The sequence below is a fragment of the Rhinoderma darwinii genome, chromosome 12 (genome assembly GCF_050947455.1).
Source record: "Rhinoderma darwinii isolate aRhiDar2 chromosome 12, aRhiDar2.hap1, whole genome shotgun sequence".
Classification (NCBI taxonomy): Eukaryota; Metazoa; Chordata; class Amphibia; order Anura; family Rhinodermatidae; genus Rhinoderma; species Rhinoderma darwinii.
The window spans coordinates 9,841,613-9,858,130 of record NC_134698.1 but is presented as its reverse complement, the minus strand read 5'-3'; the positions used below and the strand labels follow the sequence as shown (position 1 = coordinate 9,858,130).

Sequence of the window (16,518 nt, the reverse complement as noted above, 5' to 3'; positions counted from 1 at the left end):
TTCTGCTTTAGGCCTTATTCACATGGCCGCGTTCGGTCCGTGATATACGGACTGCACGTCAGCCACATTTCCCGGACTGAACACAGTACGTAGAGTATTCCCGCGTGGAGGCAGGGACACCTAGCGTCATACATAACTATGATGCTAGGAGCCCGGTTCCCTGAACGGTGTCTGGTCCGGGAAATGCGGACCGAACACGCCCGTGTGAATAAGGCCTTAGAGGAAGTAATTTACAACGTACTTATGACTTGAGTTGTGGTCCAAATCAGAAGTGTAAATATAGAGGGTGAAGAAGTCGCACCCGGGTCCCAGAGCCTAAGGGGACTAAAAAGACCCCTTTGCCCCATATAAGACCAGTACTAATGCAGGATAGTTTGGGGGGCCCTGGTGAAAATCTGTATCCGGAGGTTTACATTACACATCTGGGTCCAAGAGGTTATTTTGAGCCACCCAGAATTGTCACTTCCCTTCTACCATATAGAAGAGGAACGGTGGCCATTTTGAATTTAAAGAGAACCTTTGTCCACATAACAAACATTCATCAGGGTACAGGTCCTCTAAAGAATGCCAGGGGTTACTAATTTTCCATGAAAAATTTGCTTTATGGGGTGATCAAGGCCTCAAATTTTTCCTGCAACCAAATTACATTATAAATGGACTAGTATCAAGAGGGATCCACTCTACTAGTCACGTACAACTTAATAGCCAATCACATGATAGGTAGGACTGCTTAGGCGATTGGCAAAAAAGCTGCATGTGACCTGTAGAGTTGGACTCCTCTATGCCTCGGACTCCAAGCAGAATTGGCAGCAGGAAATATTTAGTGGCTCCAACCCCCCTTTAGTGTAATACATAAAAGGTGACCCCCTAGTATTGTTTAGATAACCAGTACACTGGTACGTGTATTACACAGGGGGAAATGGTGGCAGATCCTCTTTAACGGGTAACTAAACTTTCAAAAAAAACTTTTGACATGTCAAAAGTTTTGATCGGTGGGGTCCGAGCACTGAAACCCCCACCGATCACTAAATAGAAGCGTCAGAAGCGCTCGGGTGAGTGCTGTGCTGCTTCGGTTTCTGATCGCCTTTCCTCGGAGTGGTGTACGGGCTCAATAGAAAGTGAGTCCATACACCGCACATCTGCTTTTTGAGGAAAGCCGATCACAAAAGAAGGGGCTTACCCAAGTACTTGTGCCGCTTCGTTTTAGCGATTGGTAGGGGTCTCAGTTTTCGGACTCTCACCGATCAAAACTTTTGACGTGTCACTATGACACGTCAAAAGTTTTTTAAAAGTTTAGTTACACTTTAACACGTCGAGGCCTGTTCCGATGTTGTAGGCCCCACTAAACCTAAAGACCATCTCTAATTTGTCTTCGTTTGCTCCGTATAAAGCTTTAGGCTGGATAATTCTATATCCAACTTATTCAGAGAGGAATGCTGGATTTAGTCACCCCCCCCCCCCCCCGCCCCGATTTACAGCAGGTAGAGTAATCATGACACATCCACGTATCTCATCTAAAAATACTCCAGCCATTGCCTTTTATTCAGCAGGTTTCAGCTTGCACACTTCAGAAATATTAATAAAAATACTTTCCATTACATCCCATTTATTATGGCTGTCATTTTAACTCTTCATAAGAGGATGCACATTCTGGAATATCCTGATAATTTTAAGATTGAAAGGGAACCCATCAGGAATCCTCTTCTAGTTTTATGGTATTTTTTATGACAATATTGATGGACCATTAATGTGTGATTACTGGTAGTCTAACCCCCAGAACCCCCACTATCAGCAGAAATAATCACTGCAGTGGCAGACACAGCACCTCTCTCACCCATGTGGCTATGTATGGTACTGCAGCTCAGTTCTATTTGCACTGACACTGCGTTGGGTACTGTCCGGCCTCAGCACCCGGCAAACCCTGGCCCACTACCCTTGGGGGGGGGGCCACTCGGTCGCCGGGTGCTGCCGAAGTAGTCACGGCATCACTGTCCATATATGGACAATGTTGTCCATACGAGAGAACGAGTCCCAGGCAGAGCGCTAGCGCCTCTGCTCCAGGACTCAGTCTCTGGGGAAGCCCCTGACATCACTGTCCATATATGGACAGTGATGTCAGGAGTAGAGCAGTGACCCAGGCAGAGGGCTAGTAGCGGTCTGCCCGGGACTTTGGCTCTGAGGTTGCCCTGACATCACTAGCTGTATATGGACAGTGATGTCAGGGGCTTCCCCGAAGCCGGAGTATCGAAGCAGAGCCTTTACTAGTGCTCTGCCTGGGACTTCCGCTCTGCTCTGGACATCACTATCCATATATGGAGAGTGACGTCAGGGGCTTCTCCTGAAGCGGAAATCCCCAGCCAGAGCTTTGGCGATGCTCTGGCTGGGAATTCCACTCCTAGAGGGAACCCAAAAAAGGCGCTACCTACAGGGAGGGGGGGGGGTCTGTGTGGCACTACCTGGGAGAACTATGTGGCACTACCTGGGAGGTGGGGGCTGTGTGGCACTACCTGGGAGGAGGGGACTGTGTGGCACTACCTGGGAGGAGGGGACTGTGTGGCACTACCTGGGAGGAGGGGGCTGTGTGGCACTACCTGGGAGGAGGGGGTTGTGTGGCACTACCTGGGACGAGGGGGCTGTGTGCCACTACCTGGGACGAGGGGGCTGTGTGGCACTACCTGGGACGAGGGGGCTGTGTGGCACTACCTGGGAAGGGGAGCTGTGTGGCACTACCTAGAAGGAGGGGCCGGTGTGGGACTACCTGGGAGGAGGGGCCTGTGTTTACTACCTGGAAGGGGGGCTTTGTGGCACCATCTACAGAGGGCACTATATTTATGGGGGTACAAACTGGGGGCCTAACTTCTATATGGGGGCATAAACAAGGCCTAACGTCTATATGGGGGCACAAAGTGACGGTTTCTGCCATTTTACCGCTGCTGTGAGTTCCCCCGCAATGTGGCCTACTAAGTCTGTGTTGCCCAAGGGCCCACGTAAACCTGGAGCCGGCCCTGACTGCACTGAACAGTACATGGTTCTCAAGCAATCCAAAGTCACTACATCAGATGTGTATTATTTTACCAAATTTAAGTGAGTGTCACCAATACTGAAATATTTCATGATATCACTAGATCAGACTGTGTTAATCCGATAGACTAGCTGTGTTCTGAATAGGATTACGACAAATTTCAGGCTAAATCGCTGTGATTTAGGTTACAGCCTTTAGCATTTCTACAGGAATGAAAATCTGCTGGAGAATTTGGCCAAACATGTGATTTGGATGTAAGAAGGAAAGTAGCGATACAGCAAGACAAATACACAGTCATTGTGTTGTTGGACTGCGGGTCATATACATGAGATGTGGCATTGTCTACTAGAAACGACTGTGGGGGAAATGGATGGATTATTTAGCTTGATTTTAGGTTCGTGGCCCGTTGTCCAGGTTAATGAAATGTACATCTGGACAAGAGCCACATCTTCTCAAAGCCAAGTGGTCCACATAATATCAATAATGGTTCTACACTTCTATACTGTTCCGCTATGGTATAACTTATTGGGTAGTCTAAATTGGGGAGAGCGAATAAGATCCATCGTATCCGAGTAGATGATTTGTTTTGAGTCTACAGGCAGACAAATGGGCACGAGGCCAGCATAACAGAGTGACCACCAATACACCTTAATCCAGGAGCCCTGAGGGCATCAATTTTAGCTTAAATTGGCTATACATTAGGGATTTCAAAAGGCTGTTTTTCTAATGACTTGTCTTTCATGGTTAGTCTGTGAAGATTGTCGTTTACTGATCAATCTCGATCTGTGGCCTGGTCTGGCCTTCTAGATGGGATGCAGATCTGTTGTTTGGCAAGAACAAGAACATCTCTTTTCCACAGATATCGGCCTTCGGTAGGCATATGTCACAGACCTTCGGGTCACAAAAAGGCGCCAAAAGTTGGCCTTTTCAGACTTCTAAAATCTCTAGTGTTTGGTCAGCTTTAGCTCCTGTTTAGCTAGCCAAAGATTTATAGAATTTAGCTGGCTGCCTCATGGAAGACTCATCATTGAGCCTACACCCCGGACAGCTATTGTCGAGTGAAGTCTTCTGAAGTCAGGCAATCCCAACCCATCAAGAAAGTGTACATGATCATTTTCACCACCAGTCTTTGTCATCAGCGTGCAAGCCCAAGACCAGTGGGTGAAAATCCCCAACCTGTCAGATTTAGAGTCCCAATGCTTTGAAGAAATGAAGCAGTTTGATGGTATAAGACACAATCTCTTGAAACATCTTTACAAAGAGTTTGGAAAATTGAAGGAAAAAAACGGAGATGATCAGGGTAAATATAAGCATACAAAATGTCCAACAGTCCAGACAATTAATTAATTCATCTTTCTAACCAACTACGATGAATTTTGTTGTAATTGATTTGATTGACCATAGGGCCTCGTATAGCCCTTTGGGTCATCTCGTGGATATTGAACCCTCCATAGAAAGCTGACACTAAGGTTGGATTTACTAACAAAAATTTGGGCCCCATATCAGACCATATACACAAAAATACTACATAATTAAAAATATTGGGTAACAACATAGCCATGCCTTTAGATTCTAGTTTACTAGGTCCTAAATCCTTATTTACTATAGGAGACAAGAAAGACTATGTTCATTGAGGTTCATCTCTCTTGGTTCAGCTCAGTATTACTAATTTGTGTACTATTACCTACATGTGAAGACTTGAGGTCTCCACGACACAATCCATGTTTCTTCATAGCCCATTGTGGTTTAACCCTGTCTCACAAACATCCTGTTCAATATGTCCTTATACACATTGTAATATGAACCCTCTACAGAAACCTCAACATGATATCTAGATTCTACATCACGTCAAGTCACAGGTTGGTGAGAAGGCACCAATGTTATTGAACAGAAGAAGTCACCAATCAAACATCTAGAGTGCATACTGTAAAATGTTGTCAACCACCTTTGATTCCTGGTGGTTTTAGTGATTTGGACGAATTTGACATGTAGTTAAGAAAACCAGGGGCCACTTATATAACTCTTGGTTCTTGTTAACATGGGTGTGCGTAAAGAACTGACCTCATACTTACCAGACATTGACCATCAACACAAACATCCAGAGAACCAGCTTCACACGGAGTTCCATCTTGGACCTTCTCAGTATGACGTACATAGAAACGGTAGCCAATAGGTCGACAGTTCAGTGCGCACCTTTGATTTCCACTCACTACAAACAAAAAGAGAAGTATATGAATTATAATAGAAAAAGAGTTTCCTCTTAAGTGAAGTGCTTTACTATTTCTTTCAGCCATTCGTGAGCCATCTTGTTCTCCTACATGGGTAGCAGTTGCTGGGTGACAACCACTTTTGGCAGTCACTTCAGTGTCCACAGTTGTCACCCAACCTTCCGCCAACCATGGCATATAAATCAGTTATTCTGGGTTATTCAGGGTGTGAAGAAAGATAGGTGACAGCTAGGTTGACATTAGTGATTATCACCCTTAATCTGTTACCACTGTAGAAAACCATGATTATTAAGATTAGTTATTAATCACTCCCGAAGTAGCCCTCTCCTTTTAAGCCTTTTAAAGAAACCAGTGCCGGCCTTCGGCTACAAGGTGTGATGTGCAGGATAATAACAGTGTATCCATTTTGGCCGGAGTGTTTCTTTAAAAGACTTCATCCGAGGGGGCCATTTAGGGAGTTGAAGGGGTTGTTATTTTCAATTAGAGCTGCTGCGGCCATCAGCCACGGGTCCGGCTTCTGGCACCCTCGGCAAACAGCAGATTTTGACAGGGGGAGAAGGGAAGTTGCAGCCAGTCAGACATTTTCACTGTAGAGACTACTGTAGAAAAAATGTTCCTTACGGAACGGCTCTCCGTTCTGGCTATAAAGGGGAATACTGAGTAGAGGACCCACACTCTAGGATGTCCATATGCCCATGCTCCATGAGACAACCCCTTTAAATTTCTAGCCAAATTAAATTTTCGAGGGAAAATGCTCTTCTAAAATCGTGGTTTCCAAGGTGACATATTGAACAGTTGAAATAACTGTAGGAATTAGTTTACCACAACAGAAATACATATATTGTTTTATACCGTACATTCAATGTGTTTACCCGAAAATGCACCTGACAGATGCTGAGGACACTTGGAAAAGGTTACCTGCCAATACAGCTGCCGGATAAAACCTAAATTCCACGGCCTTAAAGATAATTAGTAAATTCTACTTGTATATATTCCAGCCTCTGATGGTTCATTTACTCATAGGAGAATACCGCTGGCCCATGAGTGAAACCCCCCCCCCCCCCCACTAAGTGTCATTGGGCCCATAGAAGGAAGAGGGTCAAGTAATAGCACCTTCTCAGCCGTTGTGGTTCACTCTGGCCTTTTTACATACAAGTGATGACATAATTCTTGGCCTTATTCATAATTCTCAGTACGTTATTTAATAAGTGACCGGTGATGGCCTCTTCAGTAAACACGTCTTACACCATATGTTTTACTTCAAATAATATTTAACACTAGGATTTCCTCACGTACATTATAAAAACAAAACCCTTGAAATCCTGTGAACATCTGCTGGGCTGGGACTATAATTCTTGACCTTTAGGTGGGGTTTACAAAATCACACAGAGAAACTCCGCGGAATCATGAGGACAATGAAGAAGTGGTCTTAGCATTAAAGGAGAATATCACTCTCACTAATGTTGGGACATGTCATAACATTGATGGTGGTCTGGGAGAATTGGTCCATCACTGGTTCCCAGAGTGAAGTGTGCAAACCCCTACAGGGCTGATTTGGAATCCATCCAATTTCCAAAAAGTTATGTATTGAAGGACTTTTCCCTGTACCATGGTCCCTTCATTTATAGAATCAGTAAGCTTCCAGTTCATAGAACAGCACCAATATTGTTTTTTCTGATAGGTCTCAGAAGTTGCAATGCTGCATCAATGGATGGGATGACACCAAACCATGGTAGGGTCAACCCAGTGGTGCAGCTGCTTTCAATGGTACCAGACTATTGACACTTCAGAGCTTGGCATTTTTGAGGAGGCAGTGAAGTGGAGGCTTCAATGTCTAAAAATATTGGTGGACAACCCCTGTCAGAACTGTGATGGTGCCCAATTGGTTGTCAATAGTTAGGACTTTAAAATATTCTGGAGGTGTGATTCTATAAAAAGAAGCAACTCGTTGACGTTATTTGGAATTAATACACTTTCCAAAAAGTTATGTATTGGAGGATTTTACCCTGCACCATAGTGCCTTAGTTTGTAGAATCAGTGAGGTTCCAATTCATGGACCTACACAATGATGCTCCACTCCGAACTCACAAAATCGCAATGCTGCATCAATGGATGGGATGACCTCCAAACCATGATGAATCAACCCAGTGGTCCAGCTGATTATTAATGGTACCAGACTATTGGACACTGTAGAACCTAACATTTTTCAGAGAGGCAGTGAAATGAAGCCTCCAAAAAGTCTAGGAAAGACAACCCCCTATGGAGCTGTGATGGTGCCACATTGGTCGTTATTCGGCTTTTTAAGGTGAAAGACAAATGATCTCCTTGAAAAGATTCCTGGAAACACAAGCAGCACATCTGTTAGTCAAGGACTGAGATCACTGATGTCTTTACAATATTTTGAGGTGTGATTCTATAAAAGAAGCCACTGGTTGAGGTCACAAATATATAGATATACTCTTAATTTAATTCGGCCTGTTCTCTCCCGTCTTCTTCAAGGAATAATGATGATAATAAATATTTGAGGATTAGAGCCCTGGAGATGAGGACTGCTCTCTGCTATGTGAGACCTCCCTGGCTTCTTGTATAGATATGATCCTCAAATTCTCTCTTTGGAGTCCAGATTGAAAGCAGAAATCTCTCGATTTGCTGCCTGGCGAGCAGAAAACCCAACAGCTGGGAGACATCTGGCCGTGATGATTTGTGTCCTGAGCCACATATCAATCCCAACAAGGTCATCCTGTGTTTTACAGTATTTTGATCTTGCCTAACAACAGACGGACTTCAGTATGAGGATAAGGAACAGCTGATCACGGATGGAAACAACAAAACCGTGCTTGTGTGTCCATTTTATAATACACAGAGGTGTTAAGGATAAGAACTTTACAATAATGTGACACTTCTGCTTTAGCTAATTCGAGTTCAAGTCATCCCTTTTAAGTTTTGGTACGGACATCGACCAAACTGGATCAAGCCAAAGTATCAATTTGGTTGATAGAAAAAAAAGTTACCCGGTCAGGTCTTCTACTCTACCAGAAGTTCCTCTCACCCAGTTACTCCTATGTGGGCAAAAAAAATAATTTGAAAACCTATATAGGAATCACAAAGTGGCTTCCATTGGGGATGCTACATTATAGCCCAAGGCCCTGGTTCCTGCCCATGGCCCACAAATACAAAGAGTACCACTTAGATACTGCATAAGCTCCTACTCACGGGTGGATTCATTTGATATTACAAGACCTTATGGCAGTACATTTTATTTACCCCTTTTCTAGAGGCTCAGTGTCATGAACTTCTGACAATCCATGAGTCCCATACTACTTAGTTTATCCTTAGTTATAGCTTTGCCACCCTTACATTTAATAACCAATTTATGAAATCCAACATGCTCAATTATTATATGGTTTCAAAAGCAGCTGATATCTTCTACATGAATGAAAAAGGTTGTCACAACTCCACCCCTATTACTGCCATAACTGAATAGTAATATGATCTTTGTTTCGGTTTGATTTTTAAGGGTATATGTAAAATTCTATAAGAATAACTCAGACCTAAACAGATCTCTAAATGGCAATGCTGGATGCATGATAACATGTATGAATTGAGACACTCATTGAGTGTGACCCAGTGCGGGCAGAACGATTTATTGAACAAAGTACAATCTTTTATATTGCATGATACCAACACATGGGGACCGGACTGGTCCACCAGAGAACTAGAAGATCCTCCAGTAGACCCCAGCTCTGACACTTTAATGGGCCCCAAAGGTGCCCCATTTCCATGTTCTGTAAAGATGAAGGGTAGGCACTGAGAATTTTTTCCTCTGGTGGGCCCAAGTCCAACAAATGCATCACATGACATGGGGTCCTCTTGCACCATGAATCTCTAATTATGGGGTCGTTCCGCCTGTAGCCCAATATTCTTAGTTTTAGCTGGAGTTGGCTTTTAACTGCTTGATTTTTACATATTTGGACCACACGAACACTACCATGTGATGATTAAATACAATTTGGTGGAGTCACTCAGTGTTTCTACAGGAAGCTATTGAGACATTTTGAGTTAGCTATTCAGGTTTAATTTCTATATAGTACAAATGTCAGTGTAATTACAAGAGCAATATTAACTTTTATTCCTGAAGACATATTTTTATATTTTGCCGACTTTCGTTTTCCCTCAAAGTGTACTGCCAACAAAAAAAATGAAATCTTCACGATGTGCTGGCTTTTCTAAACTTAGCTATTTCATTTTTGCTGTAGACAACCGACTTTAGTTTTTGGAACCGAAAGTATCTTCCTGAATCATGACCGTTTCCATTGTCAGCCATATTAGCTGTCATGAGGCCGATTTATTTGTCACTCGGTCACCCAATGTAACCTGCTTTCTCTCTCTCTTAGGCCCCCCCCCCCCCGGGCAGTCAGTCAAAGCAAGAGAACTCTCCCCTTCCCTATCCATGTCACGGTGTATGCTTTAGCAAATTTGTATCTGTAGAACATGAGCCATGATCTGGTATTAGTGAACGAATGTTTATAAGTCCAATCAGGGCCTTCAGTAAAAATTACAGTGTATAACAGTGGTCTCCAACCTGCGGCTCTCCAGCTGTTCCAAACCACAACTGTAGTCTGGGAGTTGTAGTTTCACCACGGCTGGAGAGCCACAGGCTGGAGACCACTGACCTATAAGGACGCCAGGTGTTTTTTTCCAACTAATTGAAAAACAGGAATGCTGGGAAAAGTTCAATAGTCACGTCAGTGAGGAAGGGTTTAGATATACCTGGAGCTGCTATGGATCAAGCTGTATGTGCTTGACCAAGTAGCTTGGCCGAAAACAGGACCTTCAGCACTTAATAAACTTGATCTTGGGCAGTAGAAACAGCTGCCTGGTGATATGCCCAATGCCCATCACTCTCTACCAGGAGAACATCTATCCATAGGGCTCATGTTTTTGTCTTCTATACAGGGCTCAATACCCAGCACCTACTGATGGTCTACATTAAAGGGAAACGCTCTCCTTGCAGCGTTTTACTTAATTTGATGTTAATCACCCCTCTCTCCAGCCTTCCATGAATTAGTAAAAATTAAAAAAATCTTTACATGTGACAGACACGCGGACCGTAATCATGAACACCCTGTCACTGAGAAGCATTTACGTCATAGGAATGTCACTACTGTGCAATCCCTACAGACCCCAGAGCAATGATTAAGAACACTTGGCTCGCAGTCTACAGACATTTCTCATTACTCGGTTTCTTGGCCTCGCTTCAGCAAAAGTTCTTTACATTGTAAAAATACCATAAATAATATAAATTGAGTGGATATGTATTTTACAGTCTCTATGGTAGCCCTTTATGATATATACAGCTGTGAAAATGATAATCCCAGGTTATTTATGAAAAGGTGGGTGGTTAAAGAAATCTGTTACGGTCTACCTTCTGAGATAATATAAGGCCCACATGAAAAAATAAGAGAGCTTGTATGGTCAGCCTTATAGTTATATGAGGGTCATCTAAATACTGTCACAGTCCAAAAATTCTGGCTTGGAGAAGTAATCTCATATTGTGAGGATCCAACTCCAAAAAGTTGGCAGTATTAGAGCAAAGCACTATTGGTAATCAATGGAAGTCCATTAATCCCTTGTTTACAACAGGTGAAGTTGCAAAAGGCCAAGGGTGAAGGTTGAGGGCTCTCTGCTTAAACTAATGGGGGTAAAAGAGTATGTGTTCTCTTCTATTCCCGTAAAGGGTTGTTAAAAATGAAACACAAGCAACTAAAACAGACAAAAAAAAATTTAATAGTTCAATAGACACACGACATCTACCTTACAGCCCGATATCGAAGAAACAGAGCACTGAGGAGTTGGAGTATCAAAGCCAGTTCAGGGGGCCTTATAGTGGCACCATAGCTCCCACATCTTCAATTTTAACAAGGCATTGTACTAATGCATTCAAAGGATTGCGTCATGGATCCGTTCAGTGTCGGACTGGGATTCCTCGTGGCCACCAGACCACTTGATACTGAGGTCCCAATCCCACCCTCCATCTATACAGAACATGTGGACGTCCATTTTAATTGCATTGTAGTCTTGGTTGTAATCTTGTATTTAAAGGACATATCATTAATGAGGTCTAATAGGTTATTTGTGAATCATCCCATAAGAGATAGACCCTAGTGGCAAGTGATTGGCACCAAAGAAGTTTTCTTTTGCTGGCTTTTTGGGCCCATTATCTGGTCAAAGCCTGGGCCCATTTAAGGAGGCTCTGGTATTCTGTTGGGCCAGTCCAACCCTAGTTTTATTTAAACAATGGTCTAGGAAATTAAGAGTGTTATTAATGATATCCTATTTAGTAACAAAAATGTCAAAGGTCTCATCATGGTTAACACAAAGTTGGCCAAGTTTGCCTGTACAGTTTTGTTCATGAGGCTGTTTTTTTGGCAGCCACGGGGTTAATTGTACTGGGTGTTCATCTGGCTTGTACTGGTAGAACAGTATTGAGATCATGCTGGACTCATCCCTATGGTGTTTTTGGATTTTTTTTTTCTCTGGCTGATAATGCTGAACAAAAAAAACAAAAAAAAAAAAGACCCTGCAGAATAGGGAGGTAACTAGAAGATTATGAAAAAGAGCAATTCTTTTATTACTGTGAACTTTATCTAGTGGCCGCCCTTGCAGAAGGGACAGTGCTCAATATAGAGGAATGTCCCCCAAAAGAATAGGTGAACCCAAAAATGACTCGTACCCATCTAAAAAGCAACGTCATAGAATTATAACAGGAGGTAGTCATAGATTCTAGCTGAGGTCAGAAGAAGCGCGATCTCCAGCGCGAAACAGGCTGTAACCTACAACTAGCTGTCCTCCCTGTAATGCTTTTACCCTCGCCAAGGTGACACAATAAAGTTAAGAAGATTTGCAAACGGGTGAGTGCCGCATTTTCATTTCGTTCATCTATAGATTCTAGCTACAGTGGGAAATCTGGAAATGGACGTAACAATAAGGGGTGTCAAGGAAGAAGTGGCACCCGGGCCCTGGTGACTGGGAGGCCACAATGGTCCCTCTGTCACATGATAGGTGGGGGGCCCTATTAAAAATTTTCGGTTACATCTCTAATGTGGAACAAACAAGCCACACCCCCAATAGGCCATGACTCCACCTACAAATACATGAGTTACTTCCTTCTACAGCATCCTAAGGGTATGTGCACACTGTGTTTTTTGCCATACACAAAAAAATCTGCCTCAAAATTTTTAGGTCGATTTTTGGAAACAAAACATTTGACGCTTTTTTTTTTACGCAATTGTTTTAGGATTTTTTCTTAAAATTTAGCAAACGCAAAAATTGATAAAAAAAAACCCCAACAACGAATAAAATAACATAAGAAATGTGAAAAATAAAGCCTTTTGCTCTCAGGGCACGTTGGGAGTTGTAGTATCACAACAGCAGGAGTGCTGAAGGTTGAGGGCCCCTGCGCTGGGATATGCCAACTCAAACTGATCAATAGGGGTCTAACTGCCAGGACCCTTACCGATCCTTCATTGATTTTCTCTTTTACACTCCAAGCTACCCGCTAAATAAAGCGGTGTTGCATAGAAATTCCCAAAAGACTTCCACCGATCATAATACAGGGTGGGCCATTTATATGGATACACCTAAATAAAATGGGAATGGTTGGTGATATTAACTTCCTGTTTGTGGCACATTAGTATATGGGAGGGGGGAAACTTTTCAAGCTGGGTGTTGACCATGGTGGCCATTTTGAAGTTGGACATTTTGTATCCAACTTTAGTTTTTTCAATGGGAAGAGGGTCATGTGACACATCAAACTTATCCAGAATTTCACAAGAAAAACAATGGTGTGCTTGGTTTTAACGTTACTTTATTCTTTCATGAGTTATTTACAAGTTTCTGACCACTTATAAAATGTGTTCAAAGTGCTGCCCGAGCATTCCTAGATGAACAGTTTCCTGGAAAGTGGATTGGTCGTCGTGGGCCAGTTGAATGGCCCCCTAGGTCTCCCGATCTGACCCCCTTAGACTTTTATCTTTGGGGTCATCTGAAGGCAATTGTCTATGCTGTGAGGATACGAGATGTGCAGCAACTGAAACTACGGATACTGGAAGCCTGTGCTAGCATTTCTTCTGCGGTGTTGCTATCATTGTGTGAAGAGTGGGAGAAGAGGGTTGCATGGACAATCCAACACAATGGGCAGCACTTTGAACACATTTTATAAGTGCTCAGAAACTTGTAAATAACTCATGAAAGAATAAAGTAACGTTAAAACCAAGCACACCATTGTTTTTCTTGTGGAATTCTCGATAAGTTTGATGTGTCACATGACCCTCTTCCCATTGAAAAAACTAAAGTTGGATACAAAATGGCCAACTTCAAAATGGCCGCCATGGTCAACACCCAGCTTGAAAAGTTTCCCCCCTCCCATATACTAATGTGCCACAAACAGGAAGTTAATATCACCAACCATTCCCATTTTATTTAGGTGTATCCATATAAATGGCCCACCCTGTATACTAAAAGGTGGCCCTTACACCTTTAGATACCTGACATCCAACAGCTATTCTCCCCGACCCCATACACACACACGCTCAGGGTACTTAATGAGAAGAGGAATAATGGGGCGGACCTTTCTTTGCTCTGACAACTGCCATCGGTGGAGAGGCCGGCCGATCCTGCCAAAATCATTGGGTTTGGCCAACGTTAATCGAATGCGTATCAGCACATCAAACCCTCATTTATGTAATTTTCTCGACTCCCTTCCATTTTTTTTTCTACGTTCATAATGCATCTGTAAAAACTTGATGTTATATATTGCCATATGGCGTAAACAGGAACCTCGGCTCTAGAATATATCAAGCACACCCAGATCATTACCCAGTTATGCTGGATGGCCTGGGAATGAATAGAGGGCGGGAGAGCACATTTCAGCAAGAGAGGGGGGAACATCTGGCAGAACTAAGCGCTCACCACATGTGTGCAGCTCCCTAAAGCTTTATCCCAGCAGAGGCTTTTAGTCAGCCTGCAAAAGACATTCATGGGACTGGAGAGGTTAATCCCACGCTGGCAGTCTTCCCTTCATTTACTCAACAGTGAATGGTGGAAATGTGTTTCTTGGGCAGGTGGAAAGAAGCAATGATTTTAAACTTCTTATGTCGGGGACTGAAGACTTGTCTGCCGAAATGGCGCCTCTCCCTGGGCAGTCGGATGGCCCCTGGCACAGCATTTTGCATTTTGGCCCACCTTGTGTAATAAAGATGGAGAGTAGAGAAAAATTCTGGGCACAGTTCTTTCCAGTCTGGATATTCTCCCTACATAGTAGATGGTTGATACAAGTAGCAGTAGTGCCAAGGAGCTAGTGTTCCGATGGCACGGTTGCAAGGTGCCGGAATATAGATTGTAATGCCACTTCTTAAGAGAAATGCATTGAAACACTGCCATCTTATGAGTTCAAGTAGTGGACCCTCTATACCAGCTCTACCCAGGATTTCCTTCACTCAGGGCAAAGATTCAGTTTACTGCCCCAGTCCTATATCTTAATATCCTGGCCAAGGAGAAGTAGCATGAAGAAAAAGTCATAGGGGGTATTTTACCAGCCTTTTAAAGAAAGGTGCACATTGTGAGTTTTGGACTTTTTGCGCCACCCTTTTGTGGAAAGGAGCATGGCCTCAGGGAAAGGGGGCGTAAATTCTAATAAATTTGGTGGCCACAGCGGCCCAACAAATAGTTTACGCCAGAAAGCTGGCGTAAATTATAGTGGAAATCTACGCTAGCTCCTAGGTGGCGGAGATTTCACTCTATGGGGCGTAGCAAGATTGAGGTCCATGCTTGGTCCCTACCTTGCCACCCCCCAACCAGACTACCGCCCGCCCCTTCCATTAGAGTGTTCAATGAATAAAATAAAAAAATTATACTCACCTCACCGCTTCTCTTCTCCCCTCCGACTTCCTAATCTCTCCAGCAACGCTCATACACGGACCGAACATTGGGCAGCATCAGGACATTGTATGCGGCGCAGGGCTGATGAGGTTAAAGTGCTGCATCGCCTATAAGGTGCTGACGCTGCTCGGCGTCAGGTTCTTGTACGAGCACCACTAGACGGATGAAGGAGAGAAGAGGAGCGCTGAGGTAAATATGTGGGGTTTTATGGCCAGGGGGGGGGATGTTTGGCACGTGGCCACGGTCATTGTGCCACAATTGTGATGCACAGCCCGGCTGAAAGATGCAACATTTATTAAGAGGCTTTTGTCTTTTAATAAATGTGTCAAAGTTTACGCAAACTTTTCAGTCTATTAAGACTGGCATATAAAATGCCAGCCTTAATAAATTCCCCCATATAGTATGTTATGTCTAGTGTGGGGCCTGAGGGGGCGGAGCATGACACATGGATTCAAGAACACCAGTGAGAGGATCCTTGTCATGCTCCGCCTCCTCAAACTCTGCGTGAGGAATAACACAGATTATCAGCATATCATTTTAATATTTTTTATATTATTTGCAATTAAACAGCATCAACATCCCAGAGTGTAAGGTAGAGGATAAATCGTTCTGATCAGACACGTGTGGTTCTCCTTATCCAGTCCCCACAGATACCACGGACTTTGATGTCCATCTGGTACTACTTTATGGTCACATAGTATTCAGCTGACATTGCTTGGATACAGAAAGGCATCAGATTATGCTACCAGGGGGGACTTGTAAGATATTTCCTATGACCATATGGTTTGAAAACCTATAAGCCCCCTGGACAGACCCTCAGTTCCTCAAAGGAACACCCTTTGCTTGTAATGCATTTAATATTTTAAGATATAGGATAAAAAGTCCATGTAAAGAGCTACAGGCAATGATGGTGCAAGACTTAGTTTTAGTCTGCAGGAAACGGAGGTTCTGGTGCAAAATGTATTGAGTTCCCTTGTAGAAGTAAAGGATGGCTTATACTAATATCTATCAAATTCTATTACTTTTCCCCCAAAACTGCGCCACTTTTGTCCATGGGCTGTGTCTTGTATTGGAGTGGAGCTCAATTTAGGTGAATGTGGCTGAGCTGCAATACCAGACATAGCCCTTGGACAAGAGCGGCACCGTTTCTACAAAAGGATAAACCTCTGTAAGACCACAGCCAATGTTAGAAAACTATAGTTGTATTCTTCCAAAAACAGCACCACACCTGTCCACAGGGAGTGTGTGGTATTGCAACTCAGGTCTAATCGCTTCAATAGAGCTGAGCTGCAATACCAGACACAAACCATGGACAGGTGTGGCACTGTT

The 16,518-nt window shown here is 43.4% G+C and overlaps 1 protein-coding gene across 1 annotated transcript in view; it reads right to left on the bottom strand.

Moving 5' to 3' along the window:
* The window catches only part of ADAMTSL4 (ADAMTS like 4), a 107,586-nt gene that overhangs the window by 26,347 nt on the left and 64,721 nt on the right, over nt 1-16,518 (bottom strand). Inside the window, exon 6 of the mRNA XM_075844759.1 lies at nt 5,095-5,231. Within this exon, the coding sequence (XP_075700874.1) occupies nt 5,095-5,231 (137 nt within the window). The remainder of the gene's footprint in view (nt 1-5,094; nt 5,232-16,518) is intronic.